We start from the raw sequence: 21,823 nt of genomic DNA, 5'->3' as shown, positions 1-21,823 counted from the left end.
TCTTGTACTTCACTACCCTTCAATCGTAGTGGTGAAGTCTCCACGAATGCCGTCATCAGGATAGGTAGCCGCTGGGGACAGCACAATGCATGAGCCTTTACTGGACCCAACAAAGTATCTGCATCCAATGGTACGTCCGATTGTAGTGTAAGACAGGTGTCCAACACGCATTCTTCGCCGCATAGCATGCACCTTAATACAGGCATAACACAATTCTGCCAGATGGGTCTGAATGAAAGAAACCAGGTCATATTCAGATCTCTTAGCCGGGCTAATCCAAGGACTTTAGTTATGCGGTCCCGGTAGCGTATAGCTAGGATCGTTTCTTCCATTGTTGCTGGAGTCTTGTCTGTGACATGGCTTGCCATAACAAAGCAAGAGTAGCAAGAATAAAATGCCTGCTACGAGTCCCAACAGGAGTGGAAGTCCGCCAAAGATGGAATGGACCAAATTTGGAAAAATACCCGGGATCGCTCTGAATGGGGTTAAAGCTCCTGAAAAAACTGTCTAAATACACTTGCGATACCACTTGTATCAGAAATATTTAAGATTTCGTTCAGCATTTCTGCGAAGTGTAGGGGGCAATTTGTTGATAACATTGAATGAATCTCTGCCGTTGTCCTTGCAACTTGGAGATCATACGTTTCTTTTGATGACGTCAACTGGGTTGGCGTCTGTAGGAGCACAGTCTTCATTCTGCTTAAAGTATCAATTCGAATAGAAGAGATTTTTAAACTGGGCCATAACCTTCCCTCCCTGTCTGGAGCATCATTCGGGAACAATACTCTTTCACAGCACATGACCCTGGAAGTCACGCTTACAAGATAAGGTTTTCCTGGCAACAAGCCACAACATCTGTGATCTACAATTAGAATGTAACTCCCGTTCGAAAGTCTTCTAAAGAATGGTTCTATTTGTGTTGCAGGTGTGCCTAACTGGTGACATGAAAGGTTATTTGAAGTCCCTTCACAGGCCCCATGCTAACTTATACCCTGACACAGAAGTATGCCACTTAGTGATTTTTCACAATTATTACCACTAAGAAATACACTCTGTCCTTTATTACTGACACATGTGTGTGTATAGGGCAAGTTCCATGTTGACTTAACGTATCCTTTACCCAACCTTTCATACTGGCCTGCCTGTATGTATTTTTGGCAGTATTGAAACTGGAAAGTTGTTATCGGAATATTTATTATCCCATGTATTATCCACTCAATGACAGGTCGTTCTGACATTGTCAATGGTAATCTCTCAAGTTTTTCAATGCTCAGAATTGTATAGTCAGCACCCTTTTGTGCCAAACTGATTTGTTTATCAGTAAGGTTAAAGATATTAAATAGTGACGTTGTGTTGATTAAACGCCAAGGCACATAGCCTGAACGCAGACGTTGTAACGTCCAGCCAAGCTGTACAATAGAAAGTAATTGAGACTGACCGTGTTGCAACATCAGTAAGTCTTGCTCTATTATATCGATTGCAGAAGATACAATACTGTCCAGTGAATATATTCTGGAAGACAGAGTCATTAACCCATTGTCCACAACAGAAAGTGATTTTTCCAAATTAACACGGTCAGTTTCCCGTATTTTTTCTGCTGTCTCAATTTGAGTTACTTTCCAAGCTTCGTTGTAAGCTGCATATATAGAGGCCGCTATGAAACGTTTTTGACGCTGTTTGCGCGGTCCCATGATGAAATCACGCAAGTCAGCACCTTCTTTAAGTAAAGTTAAGTGTTGCTTAATTTCTGACAGTGTGGATGTATGTAGCCATTGAAGGCAGAGATTTTTCCCACACTGTAAGTAGTTACAATCCCTGGATGTTGTCTCTGGGAGTATCTTGGGTCTGGCCTGGTCAATGTGAACCCCTGTATTTTGTTCAGGAATCTGTCTTGACTGTTATTTGTGTCTGTGGGCCAGATCAACCATTGTTTCCAATCAGGATGTGTTCTGTTTTGGTTTAAAATATGGGATATGTCTATCTCAACATCCGTAGTGCTATTACTGTTAGGTGTTGGTTTTGGAATAGACGGTTTATTTAAGTCTTTAATTTTTGCTAGGCCAAGACAGGTAGTCTGTTGAATTGTGTCATTCAAAAATATAATTTCTTCTGGGATTATACAGGCTCTAAATAATGATTCTATACCTTGCACTTGCCAATCTTTTGTGCCCCAGATCGTTTTCATTTCAATGTTATTGTTCCAGAAATCCAAACCGAATGTATTCATTTTTTCAAAAAATGAGTCCGAATATATCAATTTTGTGTTTGTAAGCATGGTTTTCACTCCTGTCTTATTTACCAATTTGAAATAAAATGATTCTGCATTACTTGTGTTGAACCCTGAAAAGTATGAATATTTACCAAAAAATGTCTTTGAACTGCCTTTTGGTGGAGTTGCACAATGTTCCCATTGGTTAAAATTTAAAACATTTCTAGGTTGAGTAGATTTATGCAGATAATGGTTACCATAATGGTTGTAACAAAACATTTGATCATAATTAGATGAACCTTGCAAATAATCATGTTATGTAAATTTAGCTGACATTACTAGATCAGACATCATATCATTAATACTTTCAAAGTCCCAATCATCAGCGAATGTGCTTGGTTTTACAAAGTCACTCAATGAAATCTTGAATTGATGAGGATACTTCAGGAGCTCAACCGGACCATATATTTCGTAATCAGTTTTGTCCCATGCTACCCCACCGGGTATAGGATTGGCTGTGAAGTTTACTGAAGAAAGTTCTCTTTTCTCGATGTGTGAAGACTTGTGTGGTTTCAGGACCAAGTTGATATTCTGACTTGCTGTGTCCATTGTAGCATATTTTCCCTCAATGAAAATGTCCCAAGCATAGTACCATGATGAGCCAAAGTATGAGGACAAATACACGTAGTGACACCCAAATTTCAATCCATGGAGAAATCAGATAGGTTTCTTTTAGTTGATGAAAGAGTTCCTCTGCTTTGTCTTTAAAAGGTTTTGTTGTCGGCTGTTCCTCAGGTTCACTCAGATCCTCAGAAAAATCATCGAAGTTGATGAAGTAGCCGGATGCTGTTCTGTCAATTGTTTCAATTGCTTCTGGATTCGGTTTTGCTTTAGGTATTTGTTTTGTTTCATTAGCATAGTCTGTGGTTACTTCACTGTAGAATGGAGTTTCTTATGTAAAGCTTTGATTTGGGTTTCAAGAGGTTTAAGTTCCATCGCTTTGTTGCATAGTCCTTGTTGAATCACTGTAGGTTTATCAGGTGTGATTAGTATTTCAGTTTGAACCTCTGTGTTTGTAGCAAACTTTGGTGTTCTGCTACTTCTTGGGAGTCCACTTGGCCTACTACTTGTTATCGGCCACATGATTGTGGTTTAACCAGGTCGATGGATACAACTTGGTTCTCCTTTTTACCAGCAAGGGGCGGTAGTACTACTGATCTTGTCCCGTTGACAGACAAGGCAGGAACTGCTTTTCTGTAAGAAGGCCCAAATTCCTTCTTCACCGCGATCTTCTCTCTGACCAGATCCCCGATTTTTGGAATCCAGACAGGCCTTGCTGGGACAGGTGGTTTCTCCTCAGTGGTTATTGGCTGCTGTTTCAACTTTATGTTGCTCAGGTCTTTTCTTGTTTCGTTTAAGTCCTGTAAAATAGCCAAACGATCTTTGATATCAAAGCATTTTTCTTTAACCACTGAAGTTTGACTATCGAGGTCCTGGATTAACATTCTAGTCCCAAACAATAGTTTGTACGGACTGAGACCTCTCAGAGAATTTCTTGGCAGATTATTAAGACTACGTTGGACACTTATTAAATGTTTGACCCACCCAGCTCCCAAACCTAATACCTTTGCCGTTATAGATTGCTCTGTGCCTTGGTTTTTTCTTTACACCATCCCAATTCCCTCAGGAAGGAAGTGATAAGAGTCCCGCAATGCAATGCCCATGCTGGCCATACACCCACCATAAGCTTGAGAGCTAAAAGCAGGGCAATGGTCAGAATGTAGCATGCCCCATGCGTATATGCCATTATAGACTCGCAAATCTTTTTATAACAGTTCAGACGTCAGCCGAGAGCTGGGGTCTACATTTTAAGTGATGATAGTCTCTATATGTTAATTTGACGCATTAATCATACTGGGTTTTATATATTTATTGTTTAATCCCGTCTTGAGCGAACTGCCATGGTAAAACACCGTCTCGGTCGCCACTGCGATCTCTGTTGCAGTTTGGACAGTTTTTTGCAAATATGTGATGTTGCAGGCTCATTCCTGGCCACCAGTATGTGGATTGCAATTCTTCTAGAGAATCTTTAAGCTTGAGGTGTCTAAGACCCTCACCTATATGTGCGTCTGCTATTAACAAGCCTCTCCTGTTCGTGTTTGGAATTACTCTATCCCCCACTCCAGGGATTTGAGCAAAAGTTACGGAGTTTGCATTGATTATGTATGTATAATTGAGTGGATAGTTGAAGGGTAGCGCTGAGCAGTCGCCTTTTGATGACGTTTTCACCGCCAGCATTGTTTCCCCGTCAATGTATTTTCCTGAACGCTTTTTTGTAGCTACGGAAGCCGATTTAGTTGCTTCCGCTGTGGCTGTCTTAGCCAATAAATTCCCTGCAGCGTGAACGCCATCACGCTGATGACTCGGTGAGTGTATCACGTGAGTCTTTGGTAGTTCTTTCTGTAAAAGAACTACTTGTTCCCAAAGCGATTTTTGCTTTATTGTGGCACCTGTGTCATCTTTGTACCCGTTTTCAACCCATTTCTGCAAGTCGTTATTGTATGATTTGACGCAGTAATATGAATCACACACTATTAGTGTCGGGAATTCGCGATCCGCATTATCTAGCGCCATTTTTAACGCTATTATTTCAGTTTGCTGTTCTGAATTATTTTCCACTGAGTGTGTTTTTGTAAACAGAGGTTTCAGTTTACCTTCGCGCCACACATCTTTTGTAATCTCGCATGTGGCGTTATAAGCTTGCTCTCCCCAAACTGAGGGCTGAGCATGTCCGTCTGTATATATTACACAGGCGTACTGTCGTATGGGCAGAATGTCGCTAGGCAGAGGATATCCTCTTTCATATTCTAGATCTTTTAATTTTTTCATTTCCGGGTCAAAATAGTATTTCACTCTGTCTGTAGCAAGAGAATCTTCCCATTGTATCCATTTAGGGTTTAGTGCCATTGTAGGTAAATTACATGGGCTTGTTAATGCCTCAAAGGCTGATTCTGCTGTTCTGACTGTAATCCGTCTGCCATCAGCTTGGTATCTTTCTCTTGCTACAGCTGTTTGAACCGCATGAACAATGTTTTCCTTAATGCTGAATGTTTTTCCAGCTTCTGTGTACAAATGAGATTTATAAGCTATTGGTACCATTTCTCCCTCATTAGAGGTTAGGTATGTGAATCCGCATCTTCCTGGGATGACTCGGATTGCAAGGTTGCGTGTGTTATCGCGTGTTTGCAGTTTTGTTTTAACTAACATGTCTGTTTGTAAAGATCTCAAAATTTCTGTGTGTTTTTGAGTCCAATTGATTCTTTTAAAATCTGGTTTTATTAGATCATAGAGGGGTTTAACCCTCTCTGCATAATTTATAATGTAAGTTCTTCCGAAATTTAGGAAACCTAGAATTGATTGCAAGTTTTTCAGTGTTCTAGGTGCTTGGATTACAGCACATTTCTCTAGGAAATTGTCAGCCAGGCTTTTGCCTTCACTTGATAATTCATATCCTAAAAACAGGACTGTTAGATGGGCAATTCTTGACTTTTTGAAGTTAAATTTGTAACCCTCTGCTGCGAACCCAAGTATTATGGTGTTCACTCTTTTCAAGTGAGTATCCAAGTCATTATCTGTTAGATAGATGTCATCGACATAAGATACTGCCTCGTCATCATATATTTGTAGTAACTCTGTTACTCTTGCTGAGAATAATCCTGGGCTGTTCTTGAACCCTTGGGGCACTGTGTGAGTTTTGTACTGCAAACGTTTTGCAGCATGTGTTAAGGTGTCTGTAGTCCAAAACTATACGATATGAATTATCTGGTTTGGAGACAGGAAACAAAGGATTGTTCATTTGTGAGGTGCATGTTTCAATCACCCCCTGGTATTCAAGTTGATCTAAGATCTCCCTGACCTGTTTTTTAGCTTCTTGCTTAATTGGGTACTGCCTCTGTGCAGTCGGTTGAGATTTTAACTGGATCTTGTGAGGAGGAGAGTCCTCATCCCATCCCACATGATTTTTATATAGTGCAGGAGCTTGGGCTACTGCCCACTTTCTTGCAAGTGTATATTTTTTATGATTTGAGAAGGCAGGCATAATCATTTCTTCGCCATGAGGGCACTCCCTGACAAATTCTGGTGGCCAGTCTTTTTCAGCTAGAAGGATGTCATAGCCCTTGGAGAGATTATTCCAAAATAGACCCCTTATTTTCCTAGTCTTATCTCCCTCTATACGTAAGGTTATTTCATATATTTTATGAGGTTTGCTAACTCTGGTATCTGCAGTTTCCACTTGAATGTATTCATTTGTGTCCACTGTCTCCAGATGATTCATCAGGATCTTGCGAGCTATGCTCACTTCTGCTGCGCTGTCTAGCATTGTCTGACCCCACTCTCCGTTTTTCAACTGAGTCCTCAGGATCCTCGGCATGTTTGATTATTTTAATGCTGGCTACCTTCTTCTTTGGAAATTGTAACTTTTTACTTTGATGAGCAGGTTCTTTGTCTTTGGACTGGACGTGCTCTTCCCTGTGTTCTGACCGTCCTCTTCTTTCCGATTTCTGCGAGGAAGTCTGAAAAGATCGAGAGGGACGTGTATCAATATCATGATATCTATCAGGTTTCTTCAAATTATCCCTATTTCTAAGGTTGTATTTTTTCTCAGAGGGCTCCCTCTGGGAAGACTTGTGTCCTTGGTCCGGAGATCTTTCTCTCCGCCGAGGAGACCTTCCTCTGGACTGGAATCTTTTTTCTTTGGGAGTGGATTGTTTATTTCCATCCCAGCTCTTTTTTGGAGTGTTTAGATTATTTTTAATAAATACCTTTTCAGGATTTTCTATTAGTTGGGGTTTCACTGGTTTCCCACCCAAACTATCTCTTCCTAGTTCTTCATAGGATTTTTCTATGATTCTGGCAAGTTCAAATGGTTGGTCTGCTATATCTGTTTCCTTCAATCTTTGGCGGATCGCCACATTTGCTGCTTCCCCCTTTATGTTTGCTAGTAATATTGCCGAGACCTGCTTAAAGTCTTTCAGTAATTTCATACCCAGGGTTAAAGCAGGTTCTGGACCATATTCATTTTGAATCTGTTTTAGCACCTCTGGTATTACCGCCATGGACGGAACACCATGTGTTTTTGTGTAAATGGAAGCAAAGACTGTACCCCAAGTGTCACAGTCCTCCACATGTGGAGCGATCCCCATTGGAAGGCAGATAGTCAGAATTCTGTGTTTCTCAGTAGGGGTAGTATCCGGAAACACTGCCTCTATCTGGGTGATTTTTTGTGCTAACCAGAATGGAATTTGTTCCCTTTTAATGGGTACTTTACCTAGACAGGACTGTATGTTCTGTGGTGTGATTTTATTTGTTTTCCCCTGATGAGGGGTCAGCTGTGGAATTTTAATAGCTGTTTGGACTGTTGAAGTCCGCTTTACATATTGGACTAATTGTCTGTGTATTTTAATCAGTTGTTTTAACTGTACTAAAAGTTCTGGTATTGACATTTTTTCAATGTCTGGATGTGGTGTGTAGCTGGCTAGAACCGGCCACGTTGCTCCTGGTCTACCTAGTAGACCAAGCCTGGTGATGTGATCATTATGTTTTAGGGCGCCTTTAAACCAGAGCAGTGCTCTTGGTTTTTGAGTGGTATTTCCACCTCCTCGAAAGGGGTGTACTCATCCGGAGGTTCCTCTATCTTGTAATAGTGGAACTCCTTTGTTACAGCGTTTGCTGCTGGAAAATTTATCCATGAATAGAATACCTCTGTCTGCCGATATTCGTGTGCCTCAATTACGAATATGACTGTACCACCTCTTGGTGTTAGTCCATTTTCTATAAGTTTTAAAGTTATAGTTTTTCTTATGCTGACCGGGATGAGTATTGCGTCCGGGTCTTGCTGTAGGAGACTTGTGTCATCCGCTAGGAGTTGAGCTGCTACTCTAGCTGTCTCCCTATCTCCTTCACCGTCTGACATTTTACTGACAGGAAGGTTTTTTGTTGCAGATCAGGTTTCCACGGAAACAAAGATTAGATGCACAATGTTTTGGAACATTGTATCCTTCAACGTTGAATAAACCGAAAACTATACATAGGAGTCTCCTCCTACTAAGTTTGGCGGATTTAACCTTTCACCCACTCCAGACGTCTTTGGAGGTTTATGGGAAAAAAGGGTCTGTGTGGAAAAGCACGACTGAGTTACTCTAATGCCTTGCGTTAGTTTTATCGCCTTACCAAACCGTTGGGCGCCATGTAGTGTAGTTCCTATTATCCCAATAGGCTCTGCGCATTGGAATAATATCTTCAATAGTATAGACGTAGGACTGTGGTTAACTAGGTCTTCTACTGACGATATTAGACTTAAAGTTATGTGTGCCAGCTAGCTCAGAGTTCACTAGAAACTTTCTCGAATAGGCAAGGAGGAGTTTAACCTCCCTGGATAGACAAGAAGGGATTTAGTTTCTGACAACCATAGAACATGACAACTTTGCTCCCCCCTAATCAAGAGTATATCTCTAGAGTCGTGTGAAAACAAAAGACAATCATTTTACTCAGTCAGTACGTGCATACTTAGTTCCACCAGATTGTAGAGAAAGAAGAGATGGGCGTGTTCAATAAAAGGTGTTATTTATTGATCAGTCTCTTTTTCTCATACAAGAGAAATGAATCGCTACAGTTGCAATACTTAAGGTTAAGTAAAGTGCATACAGTAAAAGCAGGATTATAAAATAATACTGTAAAAGCATTGATACGGTTTCTTAGCCATATGATACTTTAAAATGGATAAAAGATATACATACATATATACATTGACTAATCGTACTCAACTGGTGCTTCTAACTACGCCTACCCCGGTGTACCTGACCTAAGCCTAATACGTGGGCGGGAGTAAATAAGTAGCAGTTTAAGTTAAGTTTGTTTTGCCAAGGATCTGACTCAAGAATTCTCTGTAAGGGGTTAGTCAGTTCAGTACCTGGGATTTAGAAGGCTGGAGGGTTGGTATCTCTGTCTCAGGACTCGATATCCCAGTTACCCGCGAGGGCGGCTGGAAACGCCGGAGGCTGGATTTCTCGGCAGGAGAAAAGGCAGCGTCTCTCTCAGCGCGTCAAAAGGGAGGGGCAGCGTCCGTGGACTTTTCTGCATCAGCTGGGCTCTCCGGCAAGTAGCGCTGCTCCAAGCTCGTCACCACCGTGTGTTTGCTTAGGGCAGCGTTGGTATATTTATACCTGAAAGGTGCCGAGTTTGACGTAAGGATGGACATAAGACGTCAGTAAGAATGTCATAAGGACTGGTCGTTCTTACATTCTTTTCAGGAGTTCTCGAGCGAAATCAAAACAATAGCTGCGGGGGATTTCCCAGGTCTGCTGGAGGTTTGATTTGTTTTGAGAACTCGGTGTGCTTTCTAGGGGGCTGGAGGGATAGTGCTTGCTTAATGTGACAGCATGCGCTATGACCTAATCTGAAAACGGGTTTCTGTGCCGTTGTATGGACATTAGTGAATTAATAACCGGACAAGGGTCAGAAATAGGAGTATCAATATAGGTACCTAGATAAACACACTACAAAACAATAGCATCTATATCACAGTACCAATAATTAACATCCAGGCAAGAAAATTAGACGTGTCTCTGTTGTGGAAGATACAGTCCCTACAAAGGCTTTTATGTTGATTTCAGCAGATACAAGACATCCACCAAAACCTGTGAGTGTCCCATCCACCCCATTATCAGAGTATAGTGTTGCATTCCATCCCCTTTACCTACAGTTAAGGAGACACCCACATCATTTTGGCTGACTTCTCACATCCAACAATCTCGAAATACACCTCTGTCTACTTCACTTACAATAACCTACTCCCTGATGTAGGTTATTTTGAGAACAAAACGTTCTGAAATGGGTACAAGAGGGTAGGTTTGGTAATATTTAAAAATAAATACAAAATTAACATAAGTATGCTATTACCTCTCAGCTTGCCAAAAACTGTTTACCCACCGTTGGTCTGGCTGCCCCCACTTCGCTGTTGATTTATACTTATTTCAGACTGCAGTCCTGTCGTGCTGCTCAGTCCATCCCAATGTGAAATGAAATGTTCAATAACGCTACAAATTGGGGACTGCAGGACTACCAGAATGAACTGTTAGAAGACATTTGGAACATGGATATTTGAGAGCTATGCATGAACAACTTGCCTTGGCAATGCTTCACTTTTTTCAAATTTGTAGGCACAACAGGCTTATAGGGAAAAGGAAAAAGTGGTGAAAAGTCAAGAAACTTACCATCCATAACCCGGTTCTGAACATGTAATAACTGGTGGTAAAGGTGATTTGTGGTTTTCAGATAGGAGTTTGCGTGTGCCTGAAAAGAAATCAGAATAGATGTGTGAAGGGAAATGATCCAGTACATATTCAACATGCCCCATTCTTTCTGCAACATTATTAGTTCATGCAACCACTCAAATATTGGAAAATGCTGTTCATTACCGATAGATTTTAGCTTCCTGGGGGCAATCTCAGCGTGTCAAGCAAGGTCCCAACTTCATTTATGTGAAGAAATTTCTCGCACACTTCTAAGACCAGATTCAGTGTCCTATGTTAACCCCCATTCAGGATTTGCTTTGCACTTTCATGTCAGCACTCAGGATGTGGAGGTTGGAGGTAAAAGGCCCAACATCTGCAACATTTCCAAACAGACTTCACCACACAAAAAAACTGGTGAAATGTGTCTTAGAATAGAAGAACCATAATTTCATGTACTCACTCAAGTTCTTAGAATTCCATCAATTTTATTACCTTTTTTAGCATTGTGCAATAGGACATGAACGTTTTTTAGACTCCAATATTGATTATCAGTGAGAGTAACGATTCCCCTATATAAATACCTGAAAGTTAAGAGAAACATTTTGAATATAGCTTGCTACATGCCACGGTCCTACCAGGTTTGTGCCTGGGTGAGGATATGGGGCTAACGTATTTTATTTGAGCTTTATACTTGGCGAAAAAGTCATCACTTTCAATAACAAAAAAGTTTCAACTGCTTTATGCTTAGGATGTTCAAGAATATTTTAGTTCAAGTACTGAATGCTTCCTCACACATAAATGTATGAGTAAGCGAAGCAAAATGTGAAAGAAGTAGGCATTTCATGGCAATACTTGAAGTTGCATTATGAGTTGAACAGATTTGTTATGCAGTAATTGGCTTGCTCAGCTAAAACACAATTTATTTGGAATTATGCAATGATTAAAAATCAGCACAATATCAGTTTACAGATGCTTGATGCTAAAATCCAGCATACACAGAGTACAGTATAATTTGATTACAAATTACAGATACGTAACTCATAAAAGTGAGCATACAAATACACGTAAATTATTAAAAACTGGACCTTCTAATATCAACCATATTGATATCTTAAATTGTGCTAATACCACTATCCCCCAAAGTTCATACATCTTGGTTCTGCCCCTTCTAAATAATAGCCATAGATAAAACCAACGATAGGTAGGGAAAGGAGATAAAAACCTATGATGGCATAGTGAGAGATGCTGTTCAAGTTACTCAAAAAGAAATGGAGACCCGCACATTGAGCTTTAAAAATGCAATAGTCTAAAGTACGGTTAGCACAATACAGGACCAAACGTAGAGGGGGAACCCGCCCGCCATCGTGACCTGATTTACCCCCGCCATATCATAATGGCGGGGGGTATTGTGGCGGACGCAAAGTGCGCACACCGGTCGGCAATCATTACGATTGCTGGCCGGACAGAGCTGGGCCACAATATGGTGGCGGTGCCTAGCAGGCACCGCCATCCATATCATGATGTGTGGCTTCTAAGGCCTTTCCATGGTGGCAATGCCCCCATTGAAAGGCTGGCAGGAAATTTCTTTGGGGGCCTATTGCTGGCCCCCGGGGGCTGGGGGCTGCACTTGGGGGGTACCATACATTGCCATGCACAAGGTGGCAGGCACCGCGCGGTGCCTGCCACGTTGTGCATGGCAATGCACAACATGGCACTTTGGTATTGCGGCGGGTGTAACAGCACCCGCCGCAATGACAAAGAAGTGGAATGCGACCGCCAGGGTGGCGGTCGCATCCAAATTAGCAGTGCAGGACCACCGCACGTCTGGCGGCCGGTCCCAGCACCGCTAGGGTGACAGGCCTCTAAAGTCCACCCACCATCCTAATAACCCCCTTAGTATTCAGGCATAACATTCCTCTTTCATGTCTAACAGATCAATCAGCTTAAAGTTCTCCAGTGTTTTAAGATCACCCTTTTTGTGGATTGAGACTAACAAAGTGCCCCTCTAACTATCTGGAATAGAGCTGCCTCAGAGATGAATGTTAAATAAAGGAGACAGGGTTTTTTTTCCAACTTCTCAGGTGCATTTTAAAAACAAAACCCAAAAGACAATTCGGGCCAGGGATGTCATTTGATCGTTATTAGGCAGATTGCCTATGTAGGGAAATGGGGTCTTATGTATTGAGGCTGGTTAGGCTTCACTATGCAATACCTTCACGTTACCCTGAACAGGTCCTTTGGATTCCCACTAATAGATCCTTAGCTCAGCCCTGGGAGTGTGGCACAGAGCAGTCAGGCTTTACATGGAGGAACATATGTTAAGCATTTCAGAGTACCAGCATGGAAGATAAGTAATTGAGATGATTCGAAAAAATCTGACATCAAATTATAAAAAATAAAGCTGATTTTTATATAAATGTAGACACTAATACAGCCGAAGGACTGTAACCCGAGTTATGGATTTTTAAAGGAAAAATCAATCAGTGCATTTCACTTTTGCGAAACTTTAAAGTTGGGTTCAATGGGAAACAGCAGTAGTGACAATTGGCTTTAAAGTTGAGTTCAATTGAAACCACTGGGTGGTAAGGTGATGTGGGTCCCAGGACCATGGTCCAACAGTCAGTTGAATTTTACCTGGCTCGTAGGGATCGGGTGAAGAGTTGTCCTGGCTGTCGGAGCTGATATGGGAGCCGTGAATTTCCCGGTTTTATCACTTAGACAGTGCTGGTGAGGAAAGAGGTGCAAAAACTCTACAGAGGGGCCACTGAGGCAGCGAACTGAAGATGTGGGGTTCCCTCAAGACACAGTGTTGAACAAGGGTAGAGGAGAGGATGTAGCCTCACAGCTAGAGCAGCTGACCTCGAAGCTGGAGAACCCGGTTCGGGTCTTGGCAAAGACGCTCAACATCCTGTGATTCTGGGCAAATCACTTAATCTCCCAGCACCTAACAAACATGGATGTGCCCTTGTGTAACAAAACTGGTGCTCATGTAAAGCGTTCTGATACCCGATATCATTGGGTCAAGTTCACACTATATAAAACTCAATTAAAAAAATTAAAGGTAGTGGTAGCTGGACTGACCACAAACAAGGGTCAGCCTTGAGTCATTTTGAAGTCCGGGGGCGAATAGTAGCCACCAGAAACTTGCTGGAGGTCAGGACTATGTTTTCCACAATGCACTGGACCATTTACTAGGGGTGGGCGGAATTTGCGTAATCGCTTTACGCATATCTCCGCGAAACGGTAAAAAATCTCTGCGAACACGCGGAATTGCTTGTTCACAATGCTTTTTTCAAGTTCACAATTGCTGTTTGCGTGCTCGGGGTGAAATATCTCGGGGAAACACGCATTATGAGATCGGGAACAAGCAAAAAATTTCGCAAAGTCGTGGAACGCAGAATTTTGGCCAATTTTGCGTTCTTCGCGGAACGGGAAATTACCCAAATTCTGCGAACAGAACAGAATTTACCGCCCAGGCCTACCATTTACTATTAGGCGATCCCTCAAAGTGCCCGATTGCCAGCGATTCTTTCGTTCCGGGAGCTTGGTTGACCGGTGGGCTGCTGGGGCCTAGTACCTCTAGACTAAAAGAGGTCTGGTTTTGCTTTTGGCCTTCAGAGAGATTCCTCTTTCTTTTGGAACTGGTCTCTGGTCCAGGGCAAGTCGCAGTCATGCAGTTGCAGGACGGTTACTACAGGTGCAGGGTATCCCACCTTTGCTTTGTGCAGGTCTTGAAGTCTCAGACTCGGGTCTCTTCTTTGTCCTTGGTTGGAAATCGATCAGATCTGAGATTCTGCCGCCTGGAGAGCTACTTAAATCCTAGGTTTAAGGGTGTTAGGGGTGTGGGTGCTGATAGCCAATGGACTAATCCGCCCCTGAGGTGACCATTTCCTATGGAGGGTGGCACCTTTTCTACCCAGAAGCCTCTAATCTGCCAATTTTAAAGATGACAGAATCTTCTTCAGCTGTACAGAGCAGGTAGCCCACCTTAGGGGTGTGGATAGCCTTCTAGGGGTGTATGCCTACTGACTGCCTAATTCTCCCACCTGCCTGGGTTGCAAATGTGCCTGGGGCAGGGGGTGGCTTTGTCCTCCTCTGGTAGGAAGCCTGATTGCATATCAGAGGCGGTGGGGGATTTGAAGCTCACTGCCTTGCAGTTCCACTTGATTAGCCATCCTGTGAGGAAGGGAGGTGACACGTCCCGCCCAGGCAGTCCTTTGTTTCTGACTCCTGGGAGTGTTCAGACCTCCTGGCAGGGGATTAGATTCCTGTCTTGGCTGCAGCAGCTGCAGGCTGGCAGCCAGGACACAGGTAAGGCTAGGGCAACCAGGTGGGCCACCTCTAAGATAGCCATTGGGTGCATTTCACATTGAATCAGACTTTGGGGAAAAGTCAGGTTTGATGAGACAAGTTGTTTGATACCAAATATGACACTTTTCAGTGGGACCATAATGGAGCTGGGAACCTGGTGGTGCCCGGGTGCCAGCCCACGTTATCCTATGGCCCCCTGAACACTTATAGTAGCCCCAAATGGATGCAGGATACTATCGGAAAATGTAAGCTTGCTCTTAAATGTCTGCACCTTTAATATAATATACCTTGCCTCATGAGCACAGGAGGCCTACCTTAGGGGTAACTGGCCTATATTAAAAATAGTGATGTGACCTTGTCACTCATGGTGAGGGTAAAGTCAAGTCTGAGCAGTTTGCACTTCTCCTGCAGTCTGTAATGGCAGACCTGTTATCTCTTTACTTGGATCACTCAGGGTATCCCAATCAGTTGTGCAGGACTTGGTGACCTCTTTTAACTCCCATGGTCTGGATACCACTGGTACTATTTACCACGGACATAGGGGGTTATAGTCCTTGCCAACTTGGGTTACCAATTCACATTCATCATATTGTAGGGCGAGAGCACTGGAACTGGGGCCTGATTAGCAGGTCTCAGTGCACTTTCAAAGTCAAAACTATCAGCACTGGGGAAAAAGTTTGGGGTGACCATACAAAAAGGGAATTTTCCTACAGCCTTCCCAGCAGACTTTGCAGTTACTCGGATGAATGACTTATTTGCATAGAAGCTGAAGCTGGCAAATGTATGGCTCATAAGGCTATTATCAATGTTGTTTCTCGATGTATTACACCCAGCAGGCTGGTACAATGTCAGCTGCAGCTGACTGGGGCTCATTGGCTGACACATCATCATTAATTAGAAGCCAGAACTTACTGGAGTCTTTAGCTCTTGTAGTTTCATGCAATTTTGCCCGTGATTTCTGCCTCTCTCTTGTTTTTAACCTGTAACTTCCTCCTGTAAATGATCGAATTATATATTTAGTGAGCAGGTTATACAGAAACAGGAGTCCTAGTCCACGACGGTAACAAGCTTGTGCATTGACCTCCAAAGCCCCAGGCATGAAATGCATGCTACCCTTTTATACCTTTGTTGAGGCTTTCTTAAAAATTATGTTAGCAATCGATCTCTGTAATAACATTTGTATGGGGAAGTCCTAACAACCCATACCCCAGTCTAAGTTGTTTAAAGGAGTTGATAACCAAGTCACTTTCTAAGCCTTTGGGGACACACTTGGACTTTAGAAATTAATTTAAGGCCTTTACTAAACCAGGCTCTCTAAGGGGGAGCTTGAATGTGTCAGAGTATCTGTGACAATCCTTCTTAGCTGGTGGCCTTAATCATCCACCCATGGTCTCTGTGACAAACCTTCCTACCTTAAACCCTTACCCAGGCAGGTATAACAATGTTGCCATCATAGGTGAAGGGGTGTTTACTCAGTTTAGAAGTAAGACTATATTAGCTTCTTCGTGAGGCATCTGGCATTCCCTTGTGGTCACACCCTATATTATTGTGGAGTATTACTTGTTGGAAGCACTCTATGGCTTTAGCAATCAACTGCAGAATCTATGGGCCCAATTCACAAAAGTAATCCGAGACAAAATCCTAAACTTACTAATTTTTGTATTCACAGAAGGGATTTAGTAGTCATAAAGTTAGAATTCCTAACTTTACTACTACTAAACTGAGACAAAATCCTAACTTTATGACTTTCGGTATTCACAGACGGGATTTAGTAGTAGTAAAATTAGGAATCCTAACTTTACTACTACGAAATTCCTTCTGTGAATACCAAAAGTAGTACGCTTAGGATTTTGTCTCGAATTAGTTCTGTGAATCGACCAGTATGTGACAGAGTTTCTAGCCTCAGGCTTTACTAATCTAAAACAGACCGAGACAGAGGTTCCTAGTCTTGGCCTTAGAGATCTATCTCGGAGTCTCTGGGGCAAACTGATTATGTGAGGATAGAAGTCATTTAATTGAGAGGTTTACTAAAAAAGTCTTCCTTTGACAATTGGGACAACCGTTTTCCGGTGCTTTGAGAACCCAAACATAATGGAAAGGTTAGAGGACACCGTGTTAGAAAAAATACCTGGAATTTTCTGAAAGCAACCTTCAAACTCTGTTGTTTATTCTTACCACACCTCCTCAGTGATGTGTCACTTACCTGCTCTGTAACGATGAGGGATTTTCTCTGAGCTGGAAGCTTTGTGGCTACTGCAGAAAGAACATTATGCTTCCGTTTCTCCAATGGAGATTCAAATGCTGCAAAATATGAATTTATCCTTTAGCACCACAGCCTGAATTTTGCAATACATAGAGATTTTTCTTATTATTCCATATTACCCTTTGCTAGGCCTTTGCTTATCTTGTGCAAACATTGCCGTTTGATCCCGTTTCTCCAGCATGCATCTCACCATACCAACCCCATGACTAACTCTGCATTCACCACCCTTTGTTAGGCTGCATCACTAGCAATCTGCTGCATTGATGACGAGATCTCACAATAGAGTGAAAAGGAGCACTGTTAAGCTTGTCCCTGTCTTAGCACGAAGGCAGAAATGTAAAATGGAGATAATGAGAAATTAATACCGTTTTCGAGAACAAAAATAAAGACAGCTCTCATAAAGGGAGAAACTCTGTACGAAGGTAGAGACTGGTAATCACACTTCTGGATTGCTGAGTAGGTTGATGCGTCTAATTTGTGAATTTGGTTAACTGGGGCAGACATTCAAATTTTGGCCGCTCAACACAGCCTTATGTACTTCTGATTTTGCTGCAAGGAGAGCTATGTATCTGGATAACACAGCCGACTGCAATCCTCCGAAAGACAATGCAGATAGAAATGCCCGTTAGATAAATGTTTTTTATTATTAATAATAATATCACTATATAAGCCCCTACGTTTAAGTGAGTTTTTGATTAAAAATTGTCAGTTCCACCTCCCAAATGTAGTACATTGTTCGTGTTTGAAAGTAGTGGCGGGTGAAATGTTCTGCCAAGGTGAAATGTAAAATAAATCTGCACTGCAGGTTCCACTCCCCTGCAGTGAAACACTCCGAGGTTCACAGTTTGTGGTATTTCCCACAAATGCGGCACGGGATGGCGTACAGGACAATTTTCTACCTGCTAATATGCCAATCTATGTGTCGTCTACTAGATTGTGGGATTGCCGGCTTCATTTGGGTGCGGGCACCTGCTGCCCACACTTACTGTTAACAGCAGAATCAGTGTGGGCACTGACAGGTGTGCATCAATTGCTTTCTAGAGCCTCCAAAAATGTACTGAAATCCCTCGTCTCCAGAAGGTATGGTCAGTGCCAGGACACAGAGTGAGTGGGTGGAGCTACCCGCCAACAAGGCAGTGGCGGCTCCTCCGCTAAGGCGAAGGAGTGTCGCCCCACTCCTGCTGTGCAGCAGTAAAGGAAAGGAAAAATAAAATGATAATGGATTATTATCATTTTATTCTTGTTCACACGGTGAGTCTGATACTTAGATCCCTTCCAATCCATTATAATCTCTTAACAAAATCTATTGGACCTGCGGTCAACCATATACCGTCTGTACTGGTGGGATCTGGATCACCATTTTAATATTAAAGATACCTGTTGAGTTAAATTAGTTTAAGTCTCCCATGGTCAAACCCATCCCATCATGTGGTGCGACCAAGCTCGTGTGAGCGAAAGAAAGCGTAGGGATTAAAAGTGTGAAAGGGGGTTGGCGGTGCCTCATGGAAGTAACACCATGGGAGTGAGCAGGAAGGTACTCGCCTGCGCCCTCAGGTTCTCATCATCAGCGACCACCAACCGTAACAAAACTCTGATAGAGTGTAGAAAAAGAAAAGAACAGTGGACAAGGTGCTAGGTGTGATGTCAAGTACTGCCTGTGCACCAGACAGTTTGCCTCAATGTGCGGCAGTCAACCCAAAAAATAAGGACAGCGGGGTCCGGACTGTATTCATTTATTTATGCATTTTATAAAGCGCACAAATACCCGTAGGTGTCTCGGCGCTGAGGACTGACGGCAATCGAGTATATAGGTGAGTTATTGATTAAAAAGCCATGTCTTTATCTGCTTCCTAAAGGTAGGCAGGGTAGGACTGGATTTGTTATGGGGGGAAGAATATTCCAAAGTTTGGTAGTGGCGCAAAGAAAAGATCTGTCACCCCAAGATAATTTTTTTGTACGGGGAACAATAAGATTAGCAGAGGAGGAACGTAGTTGTCTGGGCGGATTGTAGGGGCGAAGGGATTGCCTAAGAAAGTCAGGACCGATGGAATGAATGGCCTTATAAGCAATGCAACTCCGCCCATTCCAGTTAAAACCGAGCTAGATCACACTGGCTATTTAATTTTATTCAATGCTGTGTGTCTGCTCATTTAAAAGCCGACATGTTTCATTACCAGGGGAAAACTCACGGCAATTTTTTCAGGGCGTGGGTCAATCACTCCACCCTGCACCAATACTTGTCTATTTTATATGTATTCCAGGATATTGCCCCACATGGGCATACCTGTACCCTTCTGCGCATGTGAGTGTGTGTGAGTTCACTTTCTCACTGGCTGTCACAGTCACTGCCAACGTCAATCGTGACCGCGTCGGTGTCGGTGTCTGGCATTGACTCTAGTCACAGTCCGGACCCCACTGTCCTCATTTTTTGGGTTGACTGCCGCACATTGAGACAAACTGTCTGGTGCACAGGCAGTACTTGACATCACACCTAGCACCTTGTCCACTGTTCTTTTCTTTTTCTACACTCTATCACAGTTTTGTTACGGGTTGGTGGTCAGTGATGATGAGAACCTGAGGACGCAGGCGAGTACCTTCCTGCTCACTCCCATGGTGTTACTTCCGTAACCCCCTTTCACACTTTTTATTCCTATGCTTTCTTTCGCTCACACGAACTTGGTCGCACCACATGATCGTATGGGTTTGACCATGGGAGACTTAAACTAATTTAACGCAACAGGTATTTTTAACATTAAAATGGTGATCCAGATCCCACCAGTACAGACGGTATATGGTTAACTGCTGGTCCAATAGATTTTGTTAAGAGATTATAACAGATTGGAAGGGATCTAAGTATCAGACTCACCGTGTGAACTGGTCCCTTGTTGTGTATGACTATAAGAGTAGGGGATGACCTGTTCTCTACCCCTTTAGCTCCTTTTTGTATAGGATCATTTTATTCTTTCCCTGCTGCTGCAGCATGAGGGTGTGGCTGCTCTGCTTACAGAGCAGGGTGGAGTGTTGTGCACACTAAAGTGCACATGATGCTTTGACCAGCCCTCTCGGGCCATCCAAACAGTCATGTGCATAGCATGTTCTCCACACAGGCTGAATTACAGCATGCAGCCAGCATGGAAACATGCCCAGGCCCACAGTCCACATCTGAGTGTTGAACTACGGCCTTCAGACCAATCACAGCGCTGCTTTGCAGGTTGTGATTGGTTTAGGGGAACCAATCACAATGCTGCAATGCAGCGTTGTGATTGTCTCAGGGGAGCCTGGCTGCTTCCTGTTCGGTGGCAGAGAGATACCGTGGGACAGAGTTGCGAGGAGGTTAGTGATTTTTTTCTTTGTTTTACAATTATACCTCCTTGCCCCACCACCCCAGATCCGTGCTGGTCGCCACTGTAACAAGGCATTGTGCAGCTACCCAGAATCCGGCCAAAATGAGTGGAGAGGAAGGGGGAAAGGTTAACACAGAGTGACAGGCAGAGATACGGAAGGTGAGAAAGAAAGCCTGCACTCACTCACCAAGCTGGAGTTCCTGGTACTGACTTCTGTAGGTCTTTAAGTTGTTTATTTCTCTCCGGGAGTCCTGGAGCTGTAGCTGTCCTTCTCTCACCAAAGTCTTGTACAGGTTTTTCTGCTCCTGCAGTTTCTCGGCCTGCACCTGGAGGTCTTCATTCAATCTAATGAGGGTCAGACAGAAAGGTAGGGAGAGACATCCTTATGAATCAGGTTTACTGTGTGAAAGGAGCATGGGAGAAGGTGTTAGACAATGTTTGCATCCTTTAGGAGTCTAGCCACGGTTTGAGTCAGTGTGTCTGGGATGGGAGGGCAATTAGACTGCACTGATTGGGGCTGGTGCAGCGATGGTGAAAACCAGCATGCTGGAGAAAGCCTGCTCTCTGCCCTGACTGATTGGTAGAAGGTCAGACAGTGTTAAATGCAGGTATTACTTGCTAGAATGGAAGAAGAAGGCTGTATATACTAACCTAAGGAGGTTCAGATAATGTTGTTGCTAGTAGCATGCAAATAAAGACCCGGCTTCCCTAGTTTCAGGCAACCACAAAAACCATTGTTGCAAATGGGTTCCTCCCATTGAGTCCACAAGGATATTTAGCTTTTGATCATCCTGAGTTGGAGTGGGGCAGATTGTTTTGGATTGGAGTGGGGCAGATTTGAGTGGGGCAGATTGTTTTGGATTGGAATGGGGCAGACTGAAGTGTGGCAGATTGTTTTGAATTGGAGTGGGGTAGATTATAGTGGGACAGACTCTTTTGGATTGGAGTGGGGCAGAGTGCAGTGGGGCAGATTAAAGTGGGGCATATTGCATTGGATTGTAATGGTGTTTTGCAGTGGGCAGATTGTTTTGGATTGGAGTGAAGAAGATTGGAGTGTGGAAGATTGGAGTGGGCCAGATTTTCTGGGAGTAGATTGGGGTGGGGTGAGTGGTTTGGATTGAAGTGGGATGGGCTGGATTGGTCTGGGGTTGACTGGATTGAGTGGGCAGATTGCTGTTGTAGTGAGGGGAGGTGGCGTGGATTGAAGTGTGGTGTACTGCACAAGTATGTGTTAAAATATTGTTTCAGGAATTACACATAAGAAATGTAGCTTTACAATAAAATATTCCTCATCTTTTGAGAACAGCGCCCACAAGCAAAAACAAAAGAAAAATTGAGTGCAAAATGAGAAAAGAAAACTAGGAAAAATTTATTAAAGTCAACTATAGAAAATAAATGTTTG

The 21,823-nt window shown here is 43.0% G+C and overlaps 1 protein-coding gene across 2 annotated transcripts in view; it reads right to left on the bottom strand.

The window, feature by feature from the left end:
* Positions 1-21,823, bottom strand: part of LOC144753541 (uncharacterized) — an 869,206-nt gene that overhangs the window by 771,373 nt on the left and 76,010 nt on the right. For both annotated transcript variants that reach the window (XM_078641195.1, XM_078641196.1), the window contains exons 6-8: positions 20,609-20,766; positions 17,018-17,115; positions 10,483-10,561 (exon numbers count right to left, since the gene is read on the bottom strand). In XM_078641195.1, the coding sequence (XP_078497321.1) occupies positions 10,483-10,561; positions 17,018-17,115; positions 20,609-20,766 (335 nt within the window). The remainder of the gene's footprint in view (positions 1-10,482; positions 10,562-17,017; positions 17,116-20,608; positions 20,767-21,823) is intronic.

The sequence above is a fragment of the Lissotriton helveticus genome, chromosome 5_1 (assembly GCF_964261635.1).
Source record: "Lissotriton helveticus chromosome 5_1, aLisHel1.1, whole genome shotgun sequence".
Classification (NCBI taxonomy): Eukaryota; Metazoa; Chordata; class Amphibia; order Caudata; family Salamandridae; genus Lissotriton; species Lissotriton helveticus.
Note: the sequence above shows the minus strand (reverse complement) of the source record. Positions and strands in the feature narration are given on the sequence as shown.